Raw genomic sequence first — 20012 nt, forward strand, 5'->3', positions numbered from 1 at the left:
TGTTATTAATTACAAATATCTGGAAGCACTAACACCCATGCTATGATATTAATATTCTTTATTCCTAAAAAGTTCTTAATCTCTTATCTTAAATACTCCTGATGAAATATAAATGTTTGCCCATATTTTATCCTCAGTTGAGATGGGCAGCAGCTATTGATCTCCATCCTCCTTATAACAGCTCTTAATAAACTTGCTGATATTCTCAAGTCATTATTTGAGAACACAATCTTCAACAACAACAACAACACTATCTCATGACTGAGGAGGATACTCTCCCTGCCCTCCTCACATTGTTACAGGAAGGATTTAAAAGGGTCTTATAAACTTGTACAAGAAAAAATAAATAAATAAAATAAAAGAGAGTATGTGTAGGGGACTTATAAGGACATACAAAATATATCCACTAAAACCACAGGAACAAAAGAGGTCAATCAGGTCAAGTTCAATAATAATAGATATTAAGTGCCAGGTATTACACTAAGTGTTTTACATATATTTAACCTTTACATCCTATAAGGCAGTTACTATTACCTCTACCGTAGAGATTATGAAATACCTTGCTCATAGTCACAGAGCTAGAGTGGAAAAAGCTAGATCTGAACCCAGGCCTATAGGACACGATTTGTGGAAATGATATAGTACCAGTTAAGAACATCAGCTGTGGAATCATACTGCCTAGGTTTGCAGACTGTTTTTACTGCCAGCAAGCTGGGTGATTTGGATAAATTACTTCTGTCCTTGTATCTCAATTTCCTCATATATAAAGTTGAGATAATAATAGTGCCTATTATCATGGTATTATTAAATGAGGATTAAATGGTTAATGCATGTAAAATCTTAAAACTGTGACTGGCACAGAAAAATTGCAGAAACATTGTAATTGCTGACTACCACTGGACTGAATATATGTGGATAGGGAGTTGAATGCTACTGCCAGATCTCTCATATACTTTTCTAAAGTATTTCCCATCTCTCTAATACTTTCCTAAAGTGTTTATGTCCTAGTTCTGCAACCGTGTATGGCTCAGAAAATCAGTTATTTGGCTAAGTGGATTTTTACAGGAAGGTGCTACTGTGCCCTGAAAAGGATGTTTTAGCTAGTGAGAATGTATGGACTGTGTGAATCAGGTTTATTTGAATCACAGTAAACTGCAGGATTCTGAGAAACAGAACCTAAAAATAATGTTTAAATTTTATGACTGTTACCTCCTTTAACTTGCTCTTTAAAAAAAAAAAAATTTAGATTCTTACTACAATACTGTGAAACTACTTTGCTTTTCTTTATCCTATATATTAAAAAAGAGAGCTTAAAAACATAGCATAAACCCCAAATAAAGCATTCAACTTACTAGTTAAAATACTAGAAGTTGAAATAACAGCAGTGAAAATTTAAAAAAAAAAAACAAAAAACCAAAAAACATATCTACACGAAAAACATTCCATCTCTAGCCTGGCCTTTGATAGTCACTATACCTCAAACAGCTTGTACAGAATGAGATCCTCTTTCTCCTTTTCCTTCTCCCTCCTCATAGCTCATCTTTCTGACTTCCTTGCTCACTCCAAAACCCCCTCCATTCCCAGTGGTATCCAAGCCACACAGACTCTATTTTCCATTTCCATTGCTACCTTTCTAGTTCAGACTTTCATTACCCTTCACCTCTTCTTTTTCAGGCCTTTACCCTATCAAATCATCCTTGATTTTATCCACTGCTGCCAGATTCAATAAACATATTATTGACGACTATGTGCTAAATACTGTGCTAGACATTTTAATATATATAATCTCAATTAACCCTCATACAACCATATGAAGCATCAGTCCCATTTTATAGAATAAAGTACTTGTGGATGAAATGGGTTTGGGGACTCTTGACTAAGGTCATGTTGGAAAAAGTGGCCTAGCTGAGACTCAAATCCAACTCTAAGTCTGCCTGAAGAAAGATTCTGATATCACTTGCATTCTAAAAGCCTCCAGAGGTCCAACAGTCTTGGAAAGTAACAGCCAAACTTCTTAGTGTGGTATTTAAAGTACTCTATAATGTGGTCCATTCTTTTTATTCTTGTTTTGCATAACTTCCTATGCTACCATATTCTTTAGCCAACTTGAACAACTCACTCTATCTCAAAGATACTCAAATAGTCTCACTCTTAACTGGGGATTTTGTTATGTCCTCTTCTTGAAATGGCCTCTCTGCCATCTCAAAATCCTATATATACTATGAGGTTTGGTTCAAATGTCACTGCCTTAATACATTCTTTTCTTGTTTTCCCAAAAGAATGTTACTTCTCTCTCACTGGAACCTCACAGTACTACTGATACTCATAGTACTGTTGATCTTATTTCCCTACTACTTATTTTCCTTGAAGGGAAAGATGATACAAGGCCTTAACACCTCATATTCAGTTTCCTGTTCTCATACTCATAGTGCCTTCCACTGATTTGATATGGAGAGTTTATGTTTGTATATTTTAACGTAACTTCCTATTCTTTTCCCAGCATCTTAGAATCATAGTAAACATACTTAGAAAATCTAAGACAGAGAACTACATCCCTTATTTTTAATCAAGATGAACTTTAAGAGAAGAAATGTTCCATAGGATTTACTTTTAAAGCTCAAAGGCATTTAGTTTATTTAAAGAAGCCAAACTATAGAACATTATATATGGTTAAAATTTCATTGATCCCTACTGTATTCACAAGTATTATCAAACTGAACTAAACCTGAGTTTTCATAAAAACTGACATTTTGAAAAAGGCTTTATTTGCTTTAATCTTTCTCTTCCTTTTGATAAGATTAAGACTGTAAATGGCAAATGGTTAAATAGGAGTGCCAAAATGCTATCTGCAAGGCATCTGGCCTTAAAAAACACACCAAATGCCAACTCTGAGACATCTGGCCTAACATTATTTGTAAGTTTGTCTGTCTCAAATGTTCTTACTTGAGATCACAGTTCTTTAGGAAGCTCTTTTATACTCTTTGTATGTACATTCAACAATACATGATACAGCTGGACTTTGCAGATGCATTCAATTTCATTCAGCAAGACTTCTAAAACTCTCCAAAACTGAAGGGAAGTACGGCAAGTAAAATTTTAGATTATACCTAGACATTTTATTTAGGCTACATTAAACTGTACACAGAGTAAGAAACGTTTTTGATGTTTTCAGTAACGCCAGAAATAAAATACTATTAGCACCACATCTGTAAACGAAAATCCTCACTCTAAAAATCAGGCTTTTCACAAAATTAATATTGAGCAATAAATCTCTCATTTTGTGGAGTTCTTTACCCTCAACATTTTTATTTGGTTAAAACATACATCAGGAATAGTCTTGAAGATGGAAAGGAAACAGAAGTGTGACTAAAAGTCACGCTAAAACTTTGAAGGTCTGGAAGAAGGGTTGAGGTTGAATGAAGGCTCATGGTCAGACAGCCAGCCTTAGTCATACCAAAAACATTTACTGAATACCCACTGAATGCCACGTGCTATGAGCAAAACAATCATGGTACATGCTGATACGGAAGATTGGTGGAGACAATACTGATCACATTATCATAGAAATATAAATGCAAAATCCCAACTGTGATAAGCATTACCAAGGAGTTTCATGATAGTTAGGAAAGGTTTCCAGAGGAAATGATGATTACTGTTTTATTAATAGGCTCTAAGAAAACAGAAAACTGAGTATTTAATATGGAAGGCCTTTAAACCAGAGGATGGCTACTTGGTGACAGAAGAACTGAGTACCAAACAGGAGACAGTGAGGAAACTCAGATACGAGTAACAGTTCCAAGAAATTACTATCAACCTTTGGCTGGAAGGAAGAGGGGTGGGGAGGAAGAGTTGGTATTAGTAGAGGCCAGAGACTACAGTATCAAGCAGAAGCTGGAAGTATGGTGGGCCTGTCCTGCCAGAAGCATGGCACCACGAAGGAGAAAGAATGGCTGTCAGACACATTGTCCAATGCAGAGGGGAAGAGGAAGAAAACTCTGGCTTTCCGAGTTCAGTCCCATTTCCCATCGGTGCTTTACATTGGTCAAACCTAGCTGAAATACAGCCTGCAAAGGTCAGCCCTCTCATGGCATACAGCAGGGAAGGGACCAAGAATGTATCTGAGGGCAAACAAGCTAAGGTCTAACACAAGCACAGATCTGACGTATGGGTTAACCAAGGTTTGTATGGGAAGAAATGAGTTGGGGGAAGGGTGTACATGTACCATGGCCGTGTAGAGGACAGAGAGTATGGCAAGTATGGAGGAGTGAAAGATGGCCAGTGTGGTTAAACTGGAGAATGGCAGGGGAGAACGGAGGGCTGGAGAAATAGATAGGGACCAGGCCTGTGAGGGCTGGAATTTGTCATCCTACAATATGCAATCAGAAACCACTGAGGCAGGCAACTGATAAAATCAGATTTGTATCTCAAAAGTTCATCCTCCCCTTTTCCTCCCAGGGCATTCACTAAACTGCAACAAGCCAGAAATTCTACCAGGTGCAGGATACATAGCATAAATACAATACAGCATGTTTGCGCTCTGTGAAGTCTACCAGCAAGTGTTTAGCATGCTGGATTATCGGAGACCTTTTAAGTATTATTTTAGCAAGAATCATTTGATTATCATCAGGAACATGAGATTTATCTTCATTGCTCCACAGATTTAGTTCCAGTAAAGTTGCTGATTATCCTTATTGTTTACTTTTTGTACTTATATGCTTCTATTAGTCATTTACCCACCTTTGTCTTTTTGGCTGAAGAACACTAATTTTTTTTCCCATCCATTTATCATTATATGGTTGTCTCATTTCCATATTAATTTTAATTATTTGTTCTTGCCCTATCCAGTTCTGTTTTAAATTCCTTGTATTATAGCAACCATAAATGCACAAATAATTTATTCCCAGAGAATTTCACAGTTTTAAAATAAGTATATAAAAAGATTTCATTTTGTGACATCGCTCATGAAAAGTCAAATTTCTTGTTTTGGAAGCACAGTGACATATTGACTACTTCTTTTAAGAAACCTAGATCTCATATTTTAAAGTAGAGTTTGGATTTCTTTCTTACATACTTGTCCTGAGAGCTCTTCTTTCATATTTCACCTCTTAACTTGGCACTTCTCAGCTTAGTGCCATGTGTAAATCTGAAGATTATACTGTACATTCCTTCTTCTAGATCTGTGCTGTCCAATATGGTACCCACTAGTCACATGCAACTTCTTAGCACTTGGAATGTAGCTGAAATTTAACCTACGCTATAATTATAAAATATATACCAGATTTCAAAGACTTTGTGTAAGGAAAGAAAGTAAAATATCTCATTGATTTTTATGTTGATTACATGTCAAAATGACCAGATTTGGGATATATGGGTCAAATAAAACATTACTAAAATTAATTTCACCTGCTTGTTTTTTACGTGTCCACTAGAAAATCTAAAATTACGTAGGAGCCACATATTATATTTCTATTAATGCTGTTTTAAATCATTTATGAAAACTGATCAAAGTCTCGGACTCAATCATTCAGGACACTTATACCTGATCATCCTTACCCTGTTTCTCACATCTTTAAGCCAGATCTAATTGTGACAAAATAGTCTCCTAGGAATTAGATGTTGGGAAACTTTGGTATGGATCTTCATCAAAAGCTTTCTGAAAGTTGAAAATGCATTTACTGTTTTCATTTCTTCTATATGCTCCTTTAGCATCTTCATATTAGATAGGAATGATTTCCCTAAATACTGTTTTCTCTCCCAACTGATTACTTTTCCTTTACACTAAGTCTTTCCTGTATTCAACTGCCCTAATCATTACTCTGGAAGTAAACAAAGACTCACTGGGCTCTATAATAAGCCAGACTGTCTCTGAATCAGGCTTAATCTTACGCAAGTGAACATGGCTGATCGTATTTTGAAGGCCCTTGTATTCAAATCCCATCTCCCCATACTTTCAGATCTCTTCTTAACTCTGTTCTAAAATGATTCCATTATCATCACTAATTTTTTGAATACCATTCAGAGTCCAGTTTTTGTTAGAGGTAGTGGGATTTAATCAAACAAGTAGAGATCTAATAGTCAGAAGACTTTAGCTCTTTATATATGGGAAAACTATTTCATAGATTCTAAAGTGCTACATATGTTAGATTTTTTGCTTGCATATCTTGTTTCTTACCCTGGCAGGTCTTAGAAAATAGGTATCATCTCCTCAAATATCTCTTTAATTGTATGGGTATGTTTAAAAATTGATGGGAGCTTGATATCATGATTTACCTTATCAGATTAGGCTTTGACGAGAAAACAATAGCTTTCTTTTCTAAAGAGAAGAAAAAATACCATTCAAGTCAAACAGAAAGAAAAAGTCCAAAATCTAGGAGGTGAATTCTTCAGGCTTCCCAATTTTAGATAAGGCTGACCTATCTAAAGCCCTTCTTATAATGGTTGCCAGTTAATACCATGAAACACTCAGAAAGAATACACTGTTCTGATTAAGAACTCCCATATATCACTTACAGATTCTCCCCAACTGTTAGCTGAATGCTTTTTCAGGGATGCATCACTTCTTGCTTTTTAGGTAGATCTGAAGTAGCATGTCATCTCCTAATGCCTTTAACCACAGTTCTCTCCGGTACCTGCATACTGGGCTACAAAAGGTATGAAGTATTTCTACTCTTTTATTTATACTGAACAAATGATTGTTCTCTTTTCTGCCCATCTACTCTAAATAAGGAGACCCAAAAGCTTCTTGTATAATTTCCTCTCCATTTCAAAACAGGAAAAAATTCATATTCATCTTTCCTTTCTGATAGTAACACATTTATATACCAATATTGTTTGGATTTTCAACCTCGTGTCTCTAATTGCAAAACGAAATACTTGGTCTCTTATGAAAGGCAACTGCTGTCAAGTACCTGAATGCAGAGTGTGGTAGGTTGAAGGAAGATGGAGAGTAGGGTTAGCATCAGAAAATGTACATAAAAGCTTATTTCTAAAAATCAGAACTCTTTATATGCTTTTATTCAGAATGAAAGAATAGGTGGGTGTTTGTACTAGCCCCTACTGGCTTTTCCTCTACACCAGAATTGCCAGATTCAGAAGTCCCAGAGCCCATTTCTATGGTGCCTTCTCTTTTCCCAGTGGCCTCAAACATTCCAAGTTGGAAGAATAGAGTTGGAAAAGAACAACCTATTTGAAGAATCAAGTAAGTCAGTGTGGATAAATGATGAAGAGACGATACAGAAGGCACAGGCAGACTAGCTAAAATAGGGAGAGAGAGGGAAAGAGAACAAAATTTTTATTAATAATCTATTTTGTGTCTGAGGTTGGGCACAGTGGCTTATGCCCATAATTCAAACACTGTGGGGGGCCGAGGCAGGTGGATCACCTGAGACCAGGAGTTCGAGACCAACCTGGCCAACATGGCAAAACCCCATCTCTACTAAAGATACGACAATTAGCTGGGTGCAGTGGTGTACGCCCGTAGTCCCAGCTACTCAGGAGGCTGAGGCAGGAGAATTGCTCCGGGAGGCAGAGGTTGCAGTGAGTTGAGACTGCACCACTGCACTCCAGTCTAGGTGACAGAGCTAGACTCTGCCTCAAAAACAAAAACAATAATCTATTTTGTGTCTGGAACTAGGGGTAAAGCAACTGGGTGGTCAGTGGCAAGAAAACTCCAATTCTGGGAGGGTAAAACTTAGGATCTCTCTCTTTCAAACAATGTGTGCTAATGTGACATTTATGTGTTCTGTGGCGCTAACCAGGCACATAATAATGATTCACATGTGCTTTAATGTATGTCACATTAATTCATTGTGAATTTTGTTTGTAAGCACTATACATTCTACAGATATTTATAGATCGTTTTTATAGTTTATTACTAAAATATCATGGCCTGAAACTTTTTAAAATCTGAAACTCCTTAAATTTCTTTCTTGATGAAAGTTAAGCAAAGTATGATCACCAAACCTGAATACTGCAATGGACCCGAAATAAATCACAAATTGCACTGTCTCTTTCTGGTGTGGTAAAGAAATTTTTAGTATTTTCTCTGTCATCTCTTGTAAGATAATCCCCTAATTTTTGTTTAAGCCTAATATCTAATTTACTTATACCTCAGCTATCTTGGCTCATAGGATTCTCAAGAGGAATCTTTACTATTTTCAAAGAACAAACACAACCACAAGGTACCTAATTTATCCTGTGAGTTCTTTTATTGTACGAATGAGCTAAGCAGGGCACTGGTCTGAGTGACTTTGCTCCAAACTTTTCTTGGATTTCTAATAAGGTATTTCTAAAATGGGCTTTATGTAGGCTATTTGCTAAATTATTCTTTGTAATTTCTCCCTTATATCCCAATTTATTAAAAATTCCCTTAAAAATAACAAGTCATGGCCAGGTGTGACAGCTAGTCCCTTTAATCCCAGCACTTTGGGAGGCTAAAGTGGGAGGACTACTTGAGGACAGGAGTTCAAGATCAGCCTGGCTAAGACAGAAAGACCCTGTCTTTAACGAAAATTAAAAAATAAAAATAAATAGATGAGTGTAGTGGTGCACACCTGCAGTCCCAGCTACTCGGGAGGTGGAAGCTGATGTGGGAGGATAACTTGATCCCAGGAGCTGGAGGCTGCAGTGAGCCGTGATTGTGCCACTGCACTCTAGCCTGGGTGACAGAGCGAGACTGCCTCTAAAAAAAAAAAAAAAAAATCAAAAGGTCATCAAATAGATTTGAGTTGTTTTCTTGTGGACTGGCTACATAAAAGCCATTTATAACTCCTGTTTCTCCCTTGCCTTCCACTTCTAAAAAGGCAGAAAAATTAAAATGGCTTCTCATACTGTACTTTCTTGCTGCTGAGGAGGCCATATGACTCACTTCTGGCCGATGAGATATAAGTGGAAATCCCTGGGAGGAACTTCCAGGAAAGTTTTAAAAAGAACATGGCTGACATGTGCTTTTGGCCAGCTTTGGACCACACCCTTTTTCTTGAAAGGTAAAATCCTAAGGATGCATTAGACATCTTGCAACCATGAGGGCAAAAATCACATGCTAAGGAAGATGAAGGAGGAAGCTATGTTCCTAGATTACAGTGTTATACTCCTTTAAAAACTCAAGGCACATTAAAAGTATGACAGGAATTAAGTTTCTTTTGTTCTGCATATTCATTATAATTAGTGACTAACTTCACTGAACAAATTTCAACATTAAATACTGTTTTAAACCTAGATTGTATTTACACAAAGATAGCATCCTAAACTCATCAAATAATTTAGCGTAATTGTTTTTAATGATGTTCTAGTTTCTACTCATATTTGTAATGTATTACAAATTATCGAATCCTACTCCCTGATGTTTTATGTTGTCTTAAAGAACATAATAATTCTCCTCCCTAGGAATATTAAATTCAGACATTCATAATTTAATGCCTATAGACACTGTTGCTGACATTTTCAACATCAGATATAATTAATAACCTAGAATTCTTTCCTCAAAACTACTTATGACATATGCTAAGATCTAAAATAATGACAAGATTAAAGTCTTAACAACTTTCGCTATAAAATATTAGAACTGTCTAATCTCATATCTTTGCAAATATAATAAAGGATATTGAAAACGCCAACAGCAATGGCAAGTTATGACCAAGTCAAAGTAAAGGCAAAAATTTAGCTGGACAAAACAATAATGCTTCTTCAGGTAGTTATGTATTTCAAAACAAATTCTAATGCTACTTCCTTCATTCTTCTGAGGAATTGCTTCAAATTGTTTGAGATATAACTTAAAGAAGGTTGGGGCAAGAACAGCCACCAAAGAAAGGGGAAACCTTCCATGAAACCTCTATTTTGACCATGTCATTACCATGCTCAAAATCTTCAACAGCTCCCCACTGCTTTCATAAATCCAAACTCTGTGGGCCAACCATCCTCCCTTTCCAGTTTTACTTGTCTCTCCTTCTCCATTCTGATCAATTACCCTCTTTCTTCCAAAATAATTTCATACTGCCTAATTTTTATATAAGGATGTTCACAACAGTTAATACATAAATAAATCAGAAACAATTTAAAAGTCAAAGGAATATCCATAAAAATACTACATAGTTATCCATTAAAGACTTAGCAGGATTTCGACTGTTAAACCCGTAGTACTGGTTACATGCTTCTACTAAAATCATTATTCACTGTTTATCTGAAATTTAGATTTAACTGGGTGTCCTCTATTTTCTCTGGTAAGCCTGCTCCAGTGTCATCTCTTTAGAGTCCTATTATCAACAGATGTAAAGATTCTCCTTTATCATAACTTACAATTTCTCTGTCATATGCCTATTTTCTTCACAGCACCTGTGAATCTTTGGGAATAGCTTCGTTCACTTTTTCTGTTTACCATTTGTTACTGAGTTCTATCTTTACCCTATAAAACGTAGATCACCTCCTCCCTCTTCCAATCCCCACACCACAAATCTACCCCATGTTAGTATCACAAGAATAGGGGCTTTTATTGTCTTGAACAGTTTCTCTTCAATCTAAAACAGTTCCCACCACAAAGTAAGTGCTCATAAAATATCTGTCCAATGAATGAATAATGAATACTCTGATTTCACATGTACTTGAAGGTGTAAAATTAGTTCCTTCTAATTTTATAATTGAAGCAATCTAAACGTTCTGAAAGGAACGCTAGTCAGATTAGGTTTCTTATGCAGGTAACATGAATACTAACTATAGTTTCATGTGATTTACTTTATCAGTGTAGTTGTATTGTAACAAGACAAATAAATAAGAACTGTTCATAGCTATTTGCACATGACCAAAAATAACTCTGGGAATATAGAAATAGTAATAAACGCATGCTTATAAAATAGAACTTTATACAGATATAAATCACTACAAATCCATTTTACCGTCTTAATAGAACTCCTCTGTTTTTCTTCCCAAACACTACTGCTTAACTCAAGTGTGCAATGAACATTTGCCTCTCTGTCATAGGATCCAAAAATGAGTAACCTGCAGAATAAAACAAAACAAGGGAGAGTATCATACCTGTTATGTTCATTAAAATTTTTATTTCTGATTAATACAACAAGAAACAGTACATTACTCCATTACTATCATAGCTTTAGTAACAGAAAAAAAATTAAGTCAAATATTTTATACACCCTCTAGTGGAAACATGAAGTAAAGCTAAATTTGGTGAGATTCCAGGATATGCTGTTTTTCAGTGGCTAAGTCAAACAAATACAAAGTGTTATCTACTCATTAGGTAGAGAAATTGACCAAATATTTATATGTAGCAGCAAGAGCTATACATCTTCAAAACAGACTGTTGAATTTAAAAACAAACAAGATGCAGAATAATGCTAGTATACCATCAACTCTGTAAAACACACACACACACAAAAGTGCAATATAATTGCTTATAAACACACACACACACCATCTACTAATGTGACCTCAGGCAAATTATTTAACTTCTCTAAGCTAAGCCCACCTCCTCCTCTGGAAACTCTGGGCAAAAATAGTACTTACCTCTGAGAACTGCTGTGAGTAAAAGGCAATGTACACGAGGCATTTAGCACAGTGCCTAGCAAACACTAAGTGCTCAATAAATGTTATCTCTATTATTGTCTTGAAAACAACTGTCAAGGAATATTGGCATCATGTAATTTTACTATTTAATATTTAGATCTAAAAAAGATATATGAGGTCCAATCATGAGATTATATAATATAGTTTTTAATGCTGAAGAAAAAAGGTTACTCATGTGTCCAACTTCTGTATTATCTATCCTCAAAATCAGAATGTAAATCTGCCAACTTGTTTCAGGAGTAAGTTTGAGAACAGCTTTAACACTAACGAACATGTTGACTGTTACTCTATTACTTTACCTCCCTATGAAGATCATGAGGTAGTAGCGAATACTGAAAAAGTGGATAAAACACATAAGAGAAATTTTTAAAAAACTGTGTCTGCAAGTTAAAGGCCTCAAGCAAATCATGTCCATACTCCACAAACTAGACTCACAAACAGAAGCCTGAACAAACTCATGGTGAAAAATCAAACCAAAACAAAAATAAACCCCTAAAATTCTAAGCTCTAAACAATTCTTAAATACTCTTAAAAGGAACGTTAAACTTAGTGCCTAACAACCTATTATCAAAAAGAAGGCAGTCCAAATACATACAGGATTCTTAAAACATAAAATACTAAGTTTAGGGAAAAAAAATGAGAATCTACATTCATTAAAGCTCTGCTGCCACCAACTGTTCAAAGAGTAAACTACCTAAGGGCCTTTACTATCTTGCAGAGAAAAATGCACCAGCTAGTGTCCCCAAATTCCTGACAGGTATTAATCTTCAGAACTCAGGAATGAAAAAGCAAAATTCTCAGTAATTCTCCCCTGTAATCATAAGTTATTCCATATTTTTCACAGCACTTTAAAAATGCTTTCAGAAAGAGTAATAAAAAATTTAACAAAAATTAACTCAAAATGGGTCACAGACCTGAATATAAAAGCTAAAACTATAAAATCCTTAGAAGAAAACATAAAAGCAAATCTTTTTGACCTTGGACTAGGCAATGGTTTCTTAAATCCAACACCAAAAGCATAAGTACCAAAAGAAAAGTAGATAAATCGGACTTCACCAAAGTTAAAAATTTTTTAAAGTAAATGAGAAGACAACCCACAGAATGGGAGAAAATGTTTGCAAATCCAGTAATTGATAAGGGCCTAGTATCCAGAAAACATATGAATTCTTTACAGCTCAACAATAAAAAGACAAATAATGCAATTTTAAAATGGGCAAGAAATTCAAATAGGCACATCTCCAAAGATGCACAAATGGTCAACAAGCATATGAAAAGATGCTCAACATCATTAGCCATTGAAGAAGGGCAAATCAAAATGACTTTTTATCCACTAGATTGGCTATAATAAAAGAGACAATAACGAGTATTGGTGAGGATATGGAGAAATTAGAATCCTCATACATCATTGATGGGAATGTAAAATGATATAGTCACTTTGGAAAACAATTTGACAGTTACCTAAAAAATTAACACAGAGTTAACAAATAGTTCAGTAATTTCACTCCTAGGTGTGTAAGCAAGAGAAATGAAAGCATATATTCACACAACATGCATGCAAATGTTCACAGCAGCATTATTCATACTTAATAGCCAAAAAGTGGAAACAAGCCAAATATCCATCAAATGATGAGTGGGAGAAATAAAATGTGTCATATCCACATAATGAAGTATTATTCTACAATAAATGAAACGAAGTATTAATACATGCTACATACACTATGAATGAACCTTGAAAAAAATTCTAAGTGAAATAAGCCAGTCACAAAAGACTGCATATTGTATGATTCCATTCATATAAAATATCTTGAAAAGGCAAATTTATACAGACAGAAAGTTATTTAGGGTTGCAGGAGGAGTACTAGAGGAAAATGGGGATTACTGATAATGGATAAAGAATTTCTTTGAGGCGGATGAAAATATTCTAATATTAAACTCTGACGGTGGTTATACAGTCCTGTAAATATATTAAAAAAGTTACTTGTATACTTTAAATGGGTGAATTGCATGGTATATTAATTACATCTCAATAAAACAATTTAAAGAAAAAATGAATGATCATAACAATAAATAATGAATCATTTTTCTGTGGAAAGGTTACATTTAAAGTTTCAAAGGTTTTTTTAAAAAAGATGTAATAATAAATGATTGGTTTATTACGGTTATAAGTCAATATATTGTGACAAGATTATAAACTTCAATAAAATGTAAAACTGCTCTTTATTTGATACAGATATTTGATAACAGAAAACATAAAAAGGGTACTTTGAAACCAAATAAATTAAAAAAATTATTAATTGTGAAAAATAACCATATATATTAATAATATTCTTAACAATAAAAATTTAAAGCATATAAAGCATTATTTGCCCTATTCAAACTCTTCATTTTTGTTTTGTGACAAATATCACAGAAAAAGTTTTTGTTTTGAATTGTTATTGATTCGTTCAATTGTAATGAGTATTTCCAAAATCATCTCCAGGTTGGGTGCACTAAACAAACATTATGGGAGGCCATTATACTGAGCTCCTGCACTAGATCCTAGTAAGAACAAACCGAATAAGAGGCCCAAACAGACTTATAACTGAATTTGTTGTAGTTTTGTCTTTTGACAGTTCTGGTGGCCCTATGAAGGGACATGAAGGAGATTTCTGATGACCCATGACCCAGAGACCTCTTGAGGAACATGGCAAAGGTGCTGCTGAGCCCCCTTTTGGGTCCTCTGTCTTCCTCAGGAAGCCCTGAAAATTGTTAAGTTTCTCACAAGCTTTGCTTTCTTTTGCCCTGAGTTCCCTGGTCTCTGTGGTTTGGGGTTAATCTGTGCTGTGAGAAGGCACTTGACTTTTGGATTTGCAGTAGCTGAGGAGTCACTGGCAAGAGCTGCAGTTTTAAAGGTAACTGACAGTGGTTGAACTAAGTGGTTATTACTGCAGGGGGTACGAACTCTAGTTTTCAGAATTTGCAGTTACGTTGGTTCTATATTCTTCATTTTTCTTGTACACTCAGGTAATAGAGGCCTCAGGTGTCTGGTTCACAGAGAAATGGGAAAATCTTTGGCTAGGTTGATGATCAGTGGAATGTCAGAGCCAAAGCCATAACCTGACTGGTGGACCTGGGTGAAGGCACGTAAGAGCTATTAGAGCAACCCATCACTAAAAAATAAGACTACCATGAGAAGATAAGCGTGGTCAGGGAATGGGTCAGTTAACATAAAGTTGCCCAGCAGCCACAAGAAAATATCCATGCAATGAAGCACACTGTAGAAGCATTACAGGACTCAAACTCATGGCATATCCCTCTTAGGTTTTTATCTTGGCTCTGGGAGACCCAAGACTCAATGTAAAAATAGGATCCTTAATTTCTGAAGAGCTGAGTACTCGGTCTTCTGGCTACACCCGACTTTCACATGTATGAGTATTAAGCCTGAAAGCTGCATATACTTACAGAAGTGGCAAAATCTTATTAAAGATAATTCAGAATTACAATGGTCATATGAAGACCGCTCCAGAAGAACAAGACCATTCATCTAAGAAATGTACTTGAATTCCAAGCCTCCCAATTAATTGGTAGAGAGAATGGGATTCTCCTTTTAATTGGTATTCAGAAGCCTTAAAGAAACAACAGGATTCAAAAATAGCTTTTACAAAAGATTCACTGCAAAAAGCTAATGAAAAGCTAAAAATGCAAGATAATCCTCATATACCAAGGACAGTAAGACTGGCCTGACTACTATTGCTCCTCTCTATCCTACTTTGCCTGGATATTAAGTCTACTAACAGTTTGAACTACATTTCTTTTCTGAAAAAGCAGTTAAACAGCTTTTTTATAAAATAAAACCCCCTGAAAATTCCAAAATGATCCCCCAGTAACTTATACCTCCTGGACAAAAGCATAGAGAATTTTCTAAATCCAGGGAAGAACTTCAAAATTTTTCTGAAGAATTCATGGTCTTAATTGGAACCTATGACCTGTTATTACTGACCTCTACCAACTAATACACTTTGTCGAAAGGGACCTGAGGAAGCACAAAAATGAATGGAAGAGGCAGAACAGTATTCTCCTGAGAATGGTATCAGTGGCCCAACAAGCCCTACCTGGATCTACTTACGGGCAAGGCAGAGCCCCCAAAACTGCAAATGACTTTCTGAAAGCCATTCCTAAAGTGTTTCCCCATTTGCACTATGTGGTCTATCGTCCAGACCTGCATGCTAAAGAAATATGAAGCTGTTACTGACTTGAAAATTCACTTGGAAGCCCTTTTGGTAAGGCATTCCAGCTTCCCCCAACTTGATGCAGGCTCATAAAAAAGACAAAAGACAGGCTGGGAGCAGTAGCTCTCACCTGTAACCCCAGCACTTTGGGAGGCCAAGATGGGTGGATCACTTGAGCCCAGGAGTTTGAGACCAGCCTGGCCAACGTGGTGAAACCCTGTCTCTACTAAAAATACAAAAATTAGCCGGATGTGGTGGCGCACACCTGTAATCTAAGCTACTCAGGAGGCTGAGACAGGAGAACTGCTTGAATGCGGGAGGCTGAGGTTGCAGTGAGCCAAGATAGCCCAGCGTGAGCAAGATTCCATCTCAAAAAAAAAAAAAAAAAAAAAGAGACAAGAGGCTACAGGACCGAGCTAAACTAGTAATCACAGCAGAACATTTCAAGAGGACCTTAGAGCAAAATAAGAAACAAATGACTTCCAAATTACGGCCTTCCAATTACAGGAGCAACCAACAACCCAGAATGACCTTTGGGCCTGTCCGTAGGGTGCTTCTACAATAAAGGAACCCTACTGTCGCAGTTTCCAAAGAAACACTGCCACTTGTGCAAACAACCAAGACAGTATAAAAAGGGTTGCTCAAAAAAATTTCTAGGGAAGTCCCTAAGAACAAGCTTCTGAATTTTCTCCTAGGTTCATCTGTGTACTTCCTTGTAAAATTCTATAGTGAATTACTATAATTCACCATCTACATCTCATCTACGTGACACACCTGAATCAGTCTAGGTTCTCCTAGAGAGTGTCTATTTTGAAAAGCCTGTCAGGGTAGGGCTAGAGTTCAGTGCCACTCTCTAGAGAGAAATCTCAAGAAAAAATCAGGGGAAAATGAAACAAATTCAGTTCTGGCAGATATATACTTTGTTCATCCAGATGAGACTTGGAGATACTCAGATTTAAAATGTAGTTCATCTGACAAATCGACCTCTGATAATAGGCAACATGCTCTAAGCTCATTCTTATAAAAATTTGCATTCTTTCTCCATGCCTCTGAGATAAAAAATTTCTATAATGTTTTACCTAAGAATCATCCCTTGGAAGTGCAAATTTAGGGTTGCCAGGTTAACAACTGCTTAGGGGAATGGAACAGGTAACTGAAAGACTGATAGTTTACAGGGGGGAAAAAAACCATGTGGAAATTGTCAAATGAAAAATTTTGAAAGCTGTAGAATCTGCAAGAAACAAGCAATATGTGTTTTTGGTAAGAAAAGTTACAGAATTTTCTTGGAGGACTGATCTGTTCTTAATAGGAAATAGTGAAAGATTTTTCTTTGCTTTTTAAATAATTGCCTAGGAAACAAAGATTTTGTGTTTTATCAGGATAATTGTTAGTGCTTCATGTTATCTTTTACTAGGTATTTAATTACTTGAGTCTTCTCAATATTAAAAGAGTTAAGTTTTTGTTGACAACTGTATAACCCGTACTTGTCTTTAAAATCTTTCTCGATTAAATACATAACAAGATCATATTTAGTTAAGGTTTAAAACATTTTGATATTTTTGACAAACTTACCAAAACCAAATTCTAAATTAAGCCTCTTTGACCTTAATTTAATTTTGGAATTTCCTAGTTGGGCCCCTGAAAACCCAAAGACTGTGTTTCTCACCTTGTGAAAGAGAGATAACTAATTAGGCTTATGTGATGAAATTATATGGGAAGCATTGTCAAATAATAAGTGATATTAAACCTTCTTTATATTATGTTAACGGGTATGTTATTGATACGAGTATTCTAAAATTTGTATGAGATTACTAGAAATCTAATAGTTATCAGTCATAATTTTTGATTATGTTAAATGTTACAATGCTATAGCAATAACCAAATTTGTCAATTGCTGATTATAGCACTAAAACTAAAACTCTCATCAGATTTTTAGCCATGGCCATTCTAACTCTCGATCATCCACAGACAACAGTTTTGGTTCTTCCCTAAAAGCATGTGCAGTCAGTTACAGTCCAAAATTGCTTATTCGTCAAGATTCATTACAAGTACTCTGGAATACAAGTTTCTGATAACTTTAAGATCATACCATTGGCCTGGGTAAGAATTTATAAAACTCTAATGAAGAAACTGATGGCTTCATGAAACTGCTACCAAGATCTGGCAGAATAAGAATAAATTACACGGAACTGAATAAACTGATGAGAATTTTTTTTAATGATTTTTTTATTTTAAATATTGCTGATTCTTCAGTGTTTTGTTTTCCAGATTTAAAGCAACTGTTTTTTTCTTTTAATCTATAGCTTATAGCAGTGTGGTAAAGTTCGCTTTTGTGAGCAAAATTTGAAACCTTTACTTTTTCATTCCATTTGATCCCTACAGATTTTGGAAACTATTAGTGAGTATTCTTAATTTTATGGCAATATAATCATTTACATATGTTTCTTAAGAATCTGTTCTCCTTGTAAAAGGACACAGTTGGCAATGGTACCAAGCTTTGACTGGAATCTCATATTTTCAGATATGACCAGACAACTCCAAGGAATTAAAGTTGACTTTATGGCACCATTAACACCTCTGTCACCCCTTTCCCCAACTGCCACTATGGAAAAACTGGTCTGGTACCTTGAATACAACAGCTCAGCTGGTGGTCTTATAGGAGGGATGAAGAATGTCGCTTCCTGACAGGCCCAGGAAACTCAGGATATTTTTGGGACCTCAAGGAGACACCCATAATCTATTACGTACTATAAGTGACATTTAATGGTGAGTCCTGGGTTTGGCTTCACAGCCTTCAGAGTCTTGTAAGTCTTATTTGAAATTACCTATAAAAAGTTCCAGAAAAGCAAACTTTTTTTTTTTTTGAGACAGAGTCTAGCTCTGTCACCTAAGCTGGAGTGCAGTGGTGCAATCTCAGCTCACTAGAACCTCCACCTCCTGGGTTCAAGCAATTCTTGTGCCTGAGCCTCCCAAGTAGCTGGGATTACAGGCACATGCCACCATGCCTGGCTAACTTTTGTATTTTTAGTAGAGATGGGGTTCCATCATATTGGCCAGGCTGGGCTCAAACTCCTGGCCTCAAGCGATCTGCCCGTCTCAGCCTCCCAAAGTGCTGAGATTACAGGTGTGAGCCACCATGCCCAGCCAAAACTATGGAAAAAAAAGCCACACTTTATCTGTTAGATTGTAGCTCAGTTCATTTGTAAGTTTTTATTATCTTCCTATAGACTGAACTAGATCCTGGATTCTAGTTTCCTCCTGATATGGTTTGGCTCTGTCTCTCCACCCAAATCTCACCTTGAACTGTAATCCCTATAATCCCTATGTGTCAAGGGTGGGACCAGGTGAAGGTAATTGAATCGTGGGGATGGTTTCCTTCATGCTGTTCTTGTGACAATGAGTGAGACTCACAAGATGTGATGGTTTTATAAGTGTCTGGCATTTCCCCTGCTCGCACTCAACCTCACTCCTGCCACCTTGTGAAGAAGGTGCCTGCTTCTTCTTCCCCTTCCGCCATGATTGTAAGTATCCTGAGGCCTCCCTAGCCATGCAGAACTGTGAGTCAATTAAACCTCTTTTCTTTATAAATTACCCAGTCTTGGGTATTTCTTCATAGCAGCATGAGAACAGACTAATAAACCTCCACTATCTGGCTCCATACAACTCTCCAACTAAGAATAATAACTGCTTTGTTCTTTAACCCCTATACGGTGAAGCTAGACAAATCAATATAAATTTCAAGAGACAAGTTTCATACCTAATGTGTGGGCCACACAGAGTTCAGCAAATCACCCTATGCCATAACCAGAGACATTACAAAAGTGAACCAGGACAAGAAGTTGATAGTTCTGTGCTGTGGACAGCTTTTCCCAAGACTTTGGAACAAGCCTCCTTATCATGAGACTCTTACCTCTCTTAATGCCTTGCTTAAGCTTTCTTCTTTTGCTTGGTGCAGGATAATGCTGTAATCAAAATTCCACAATCAAACAGCTTCTGTGGGTAACTTGATGAAGAGATGGATCTGTTATGTCAAACCCAAATCTTTACATGACCTAAGAGATCCATTAATATACCTAGTGGTTATCTTTAGCAACATCTCTAATACAACTGCTTGTTCAAATTGAACTAGCGGTCTCTTGCATAGAGTTAGACTTCTAGAACCACTTGTTCTCAACTCCTTGTTTTAAATTAGCACAGTCATAGAAAGCTGGATAATAGAATTTCTACCTACTA

General features: G+C 36.1%; 1 protein-coding gene across 1 annotated transcript in view; it reads right to left on the reverse strand.

Moving 5' to 3' along the window:
* PDZD8 (PDZ domain containing 8) overlaps positions 1–20012 on the reverse strand; it is a 107374-nt gene that overhangs the window by 36656 nt on the left and 50706 nt on the right. The window contains exon 3 of the mRNA XM_007964223.3: positions 10887–10989. Within this exon, the coding sequence (XP_007962414.1) occupies positions 10887–10989 (103 nt within the window). The remainder of the gene's footprint in view (positions 1–10886; positions 10990–20012) is intronic.

The sequence above is a fragment of the Chlorocebus sabaeus genome, chromosome 9, assembly GCF_047675955.1.
Source record: "Chlorocebus sabaeus isolate Y175 chromosome 9, mChlSab1.0.hap1, whole genome shotgun sequence".
Lineage (NCBI taxonomy): Eukaryota > Metazoa > Chordata > Mammalia > Primates > Cercopithecidae > Chlorocebus > Chlorocebus sabaeus.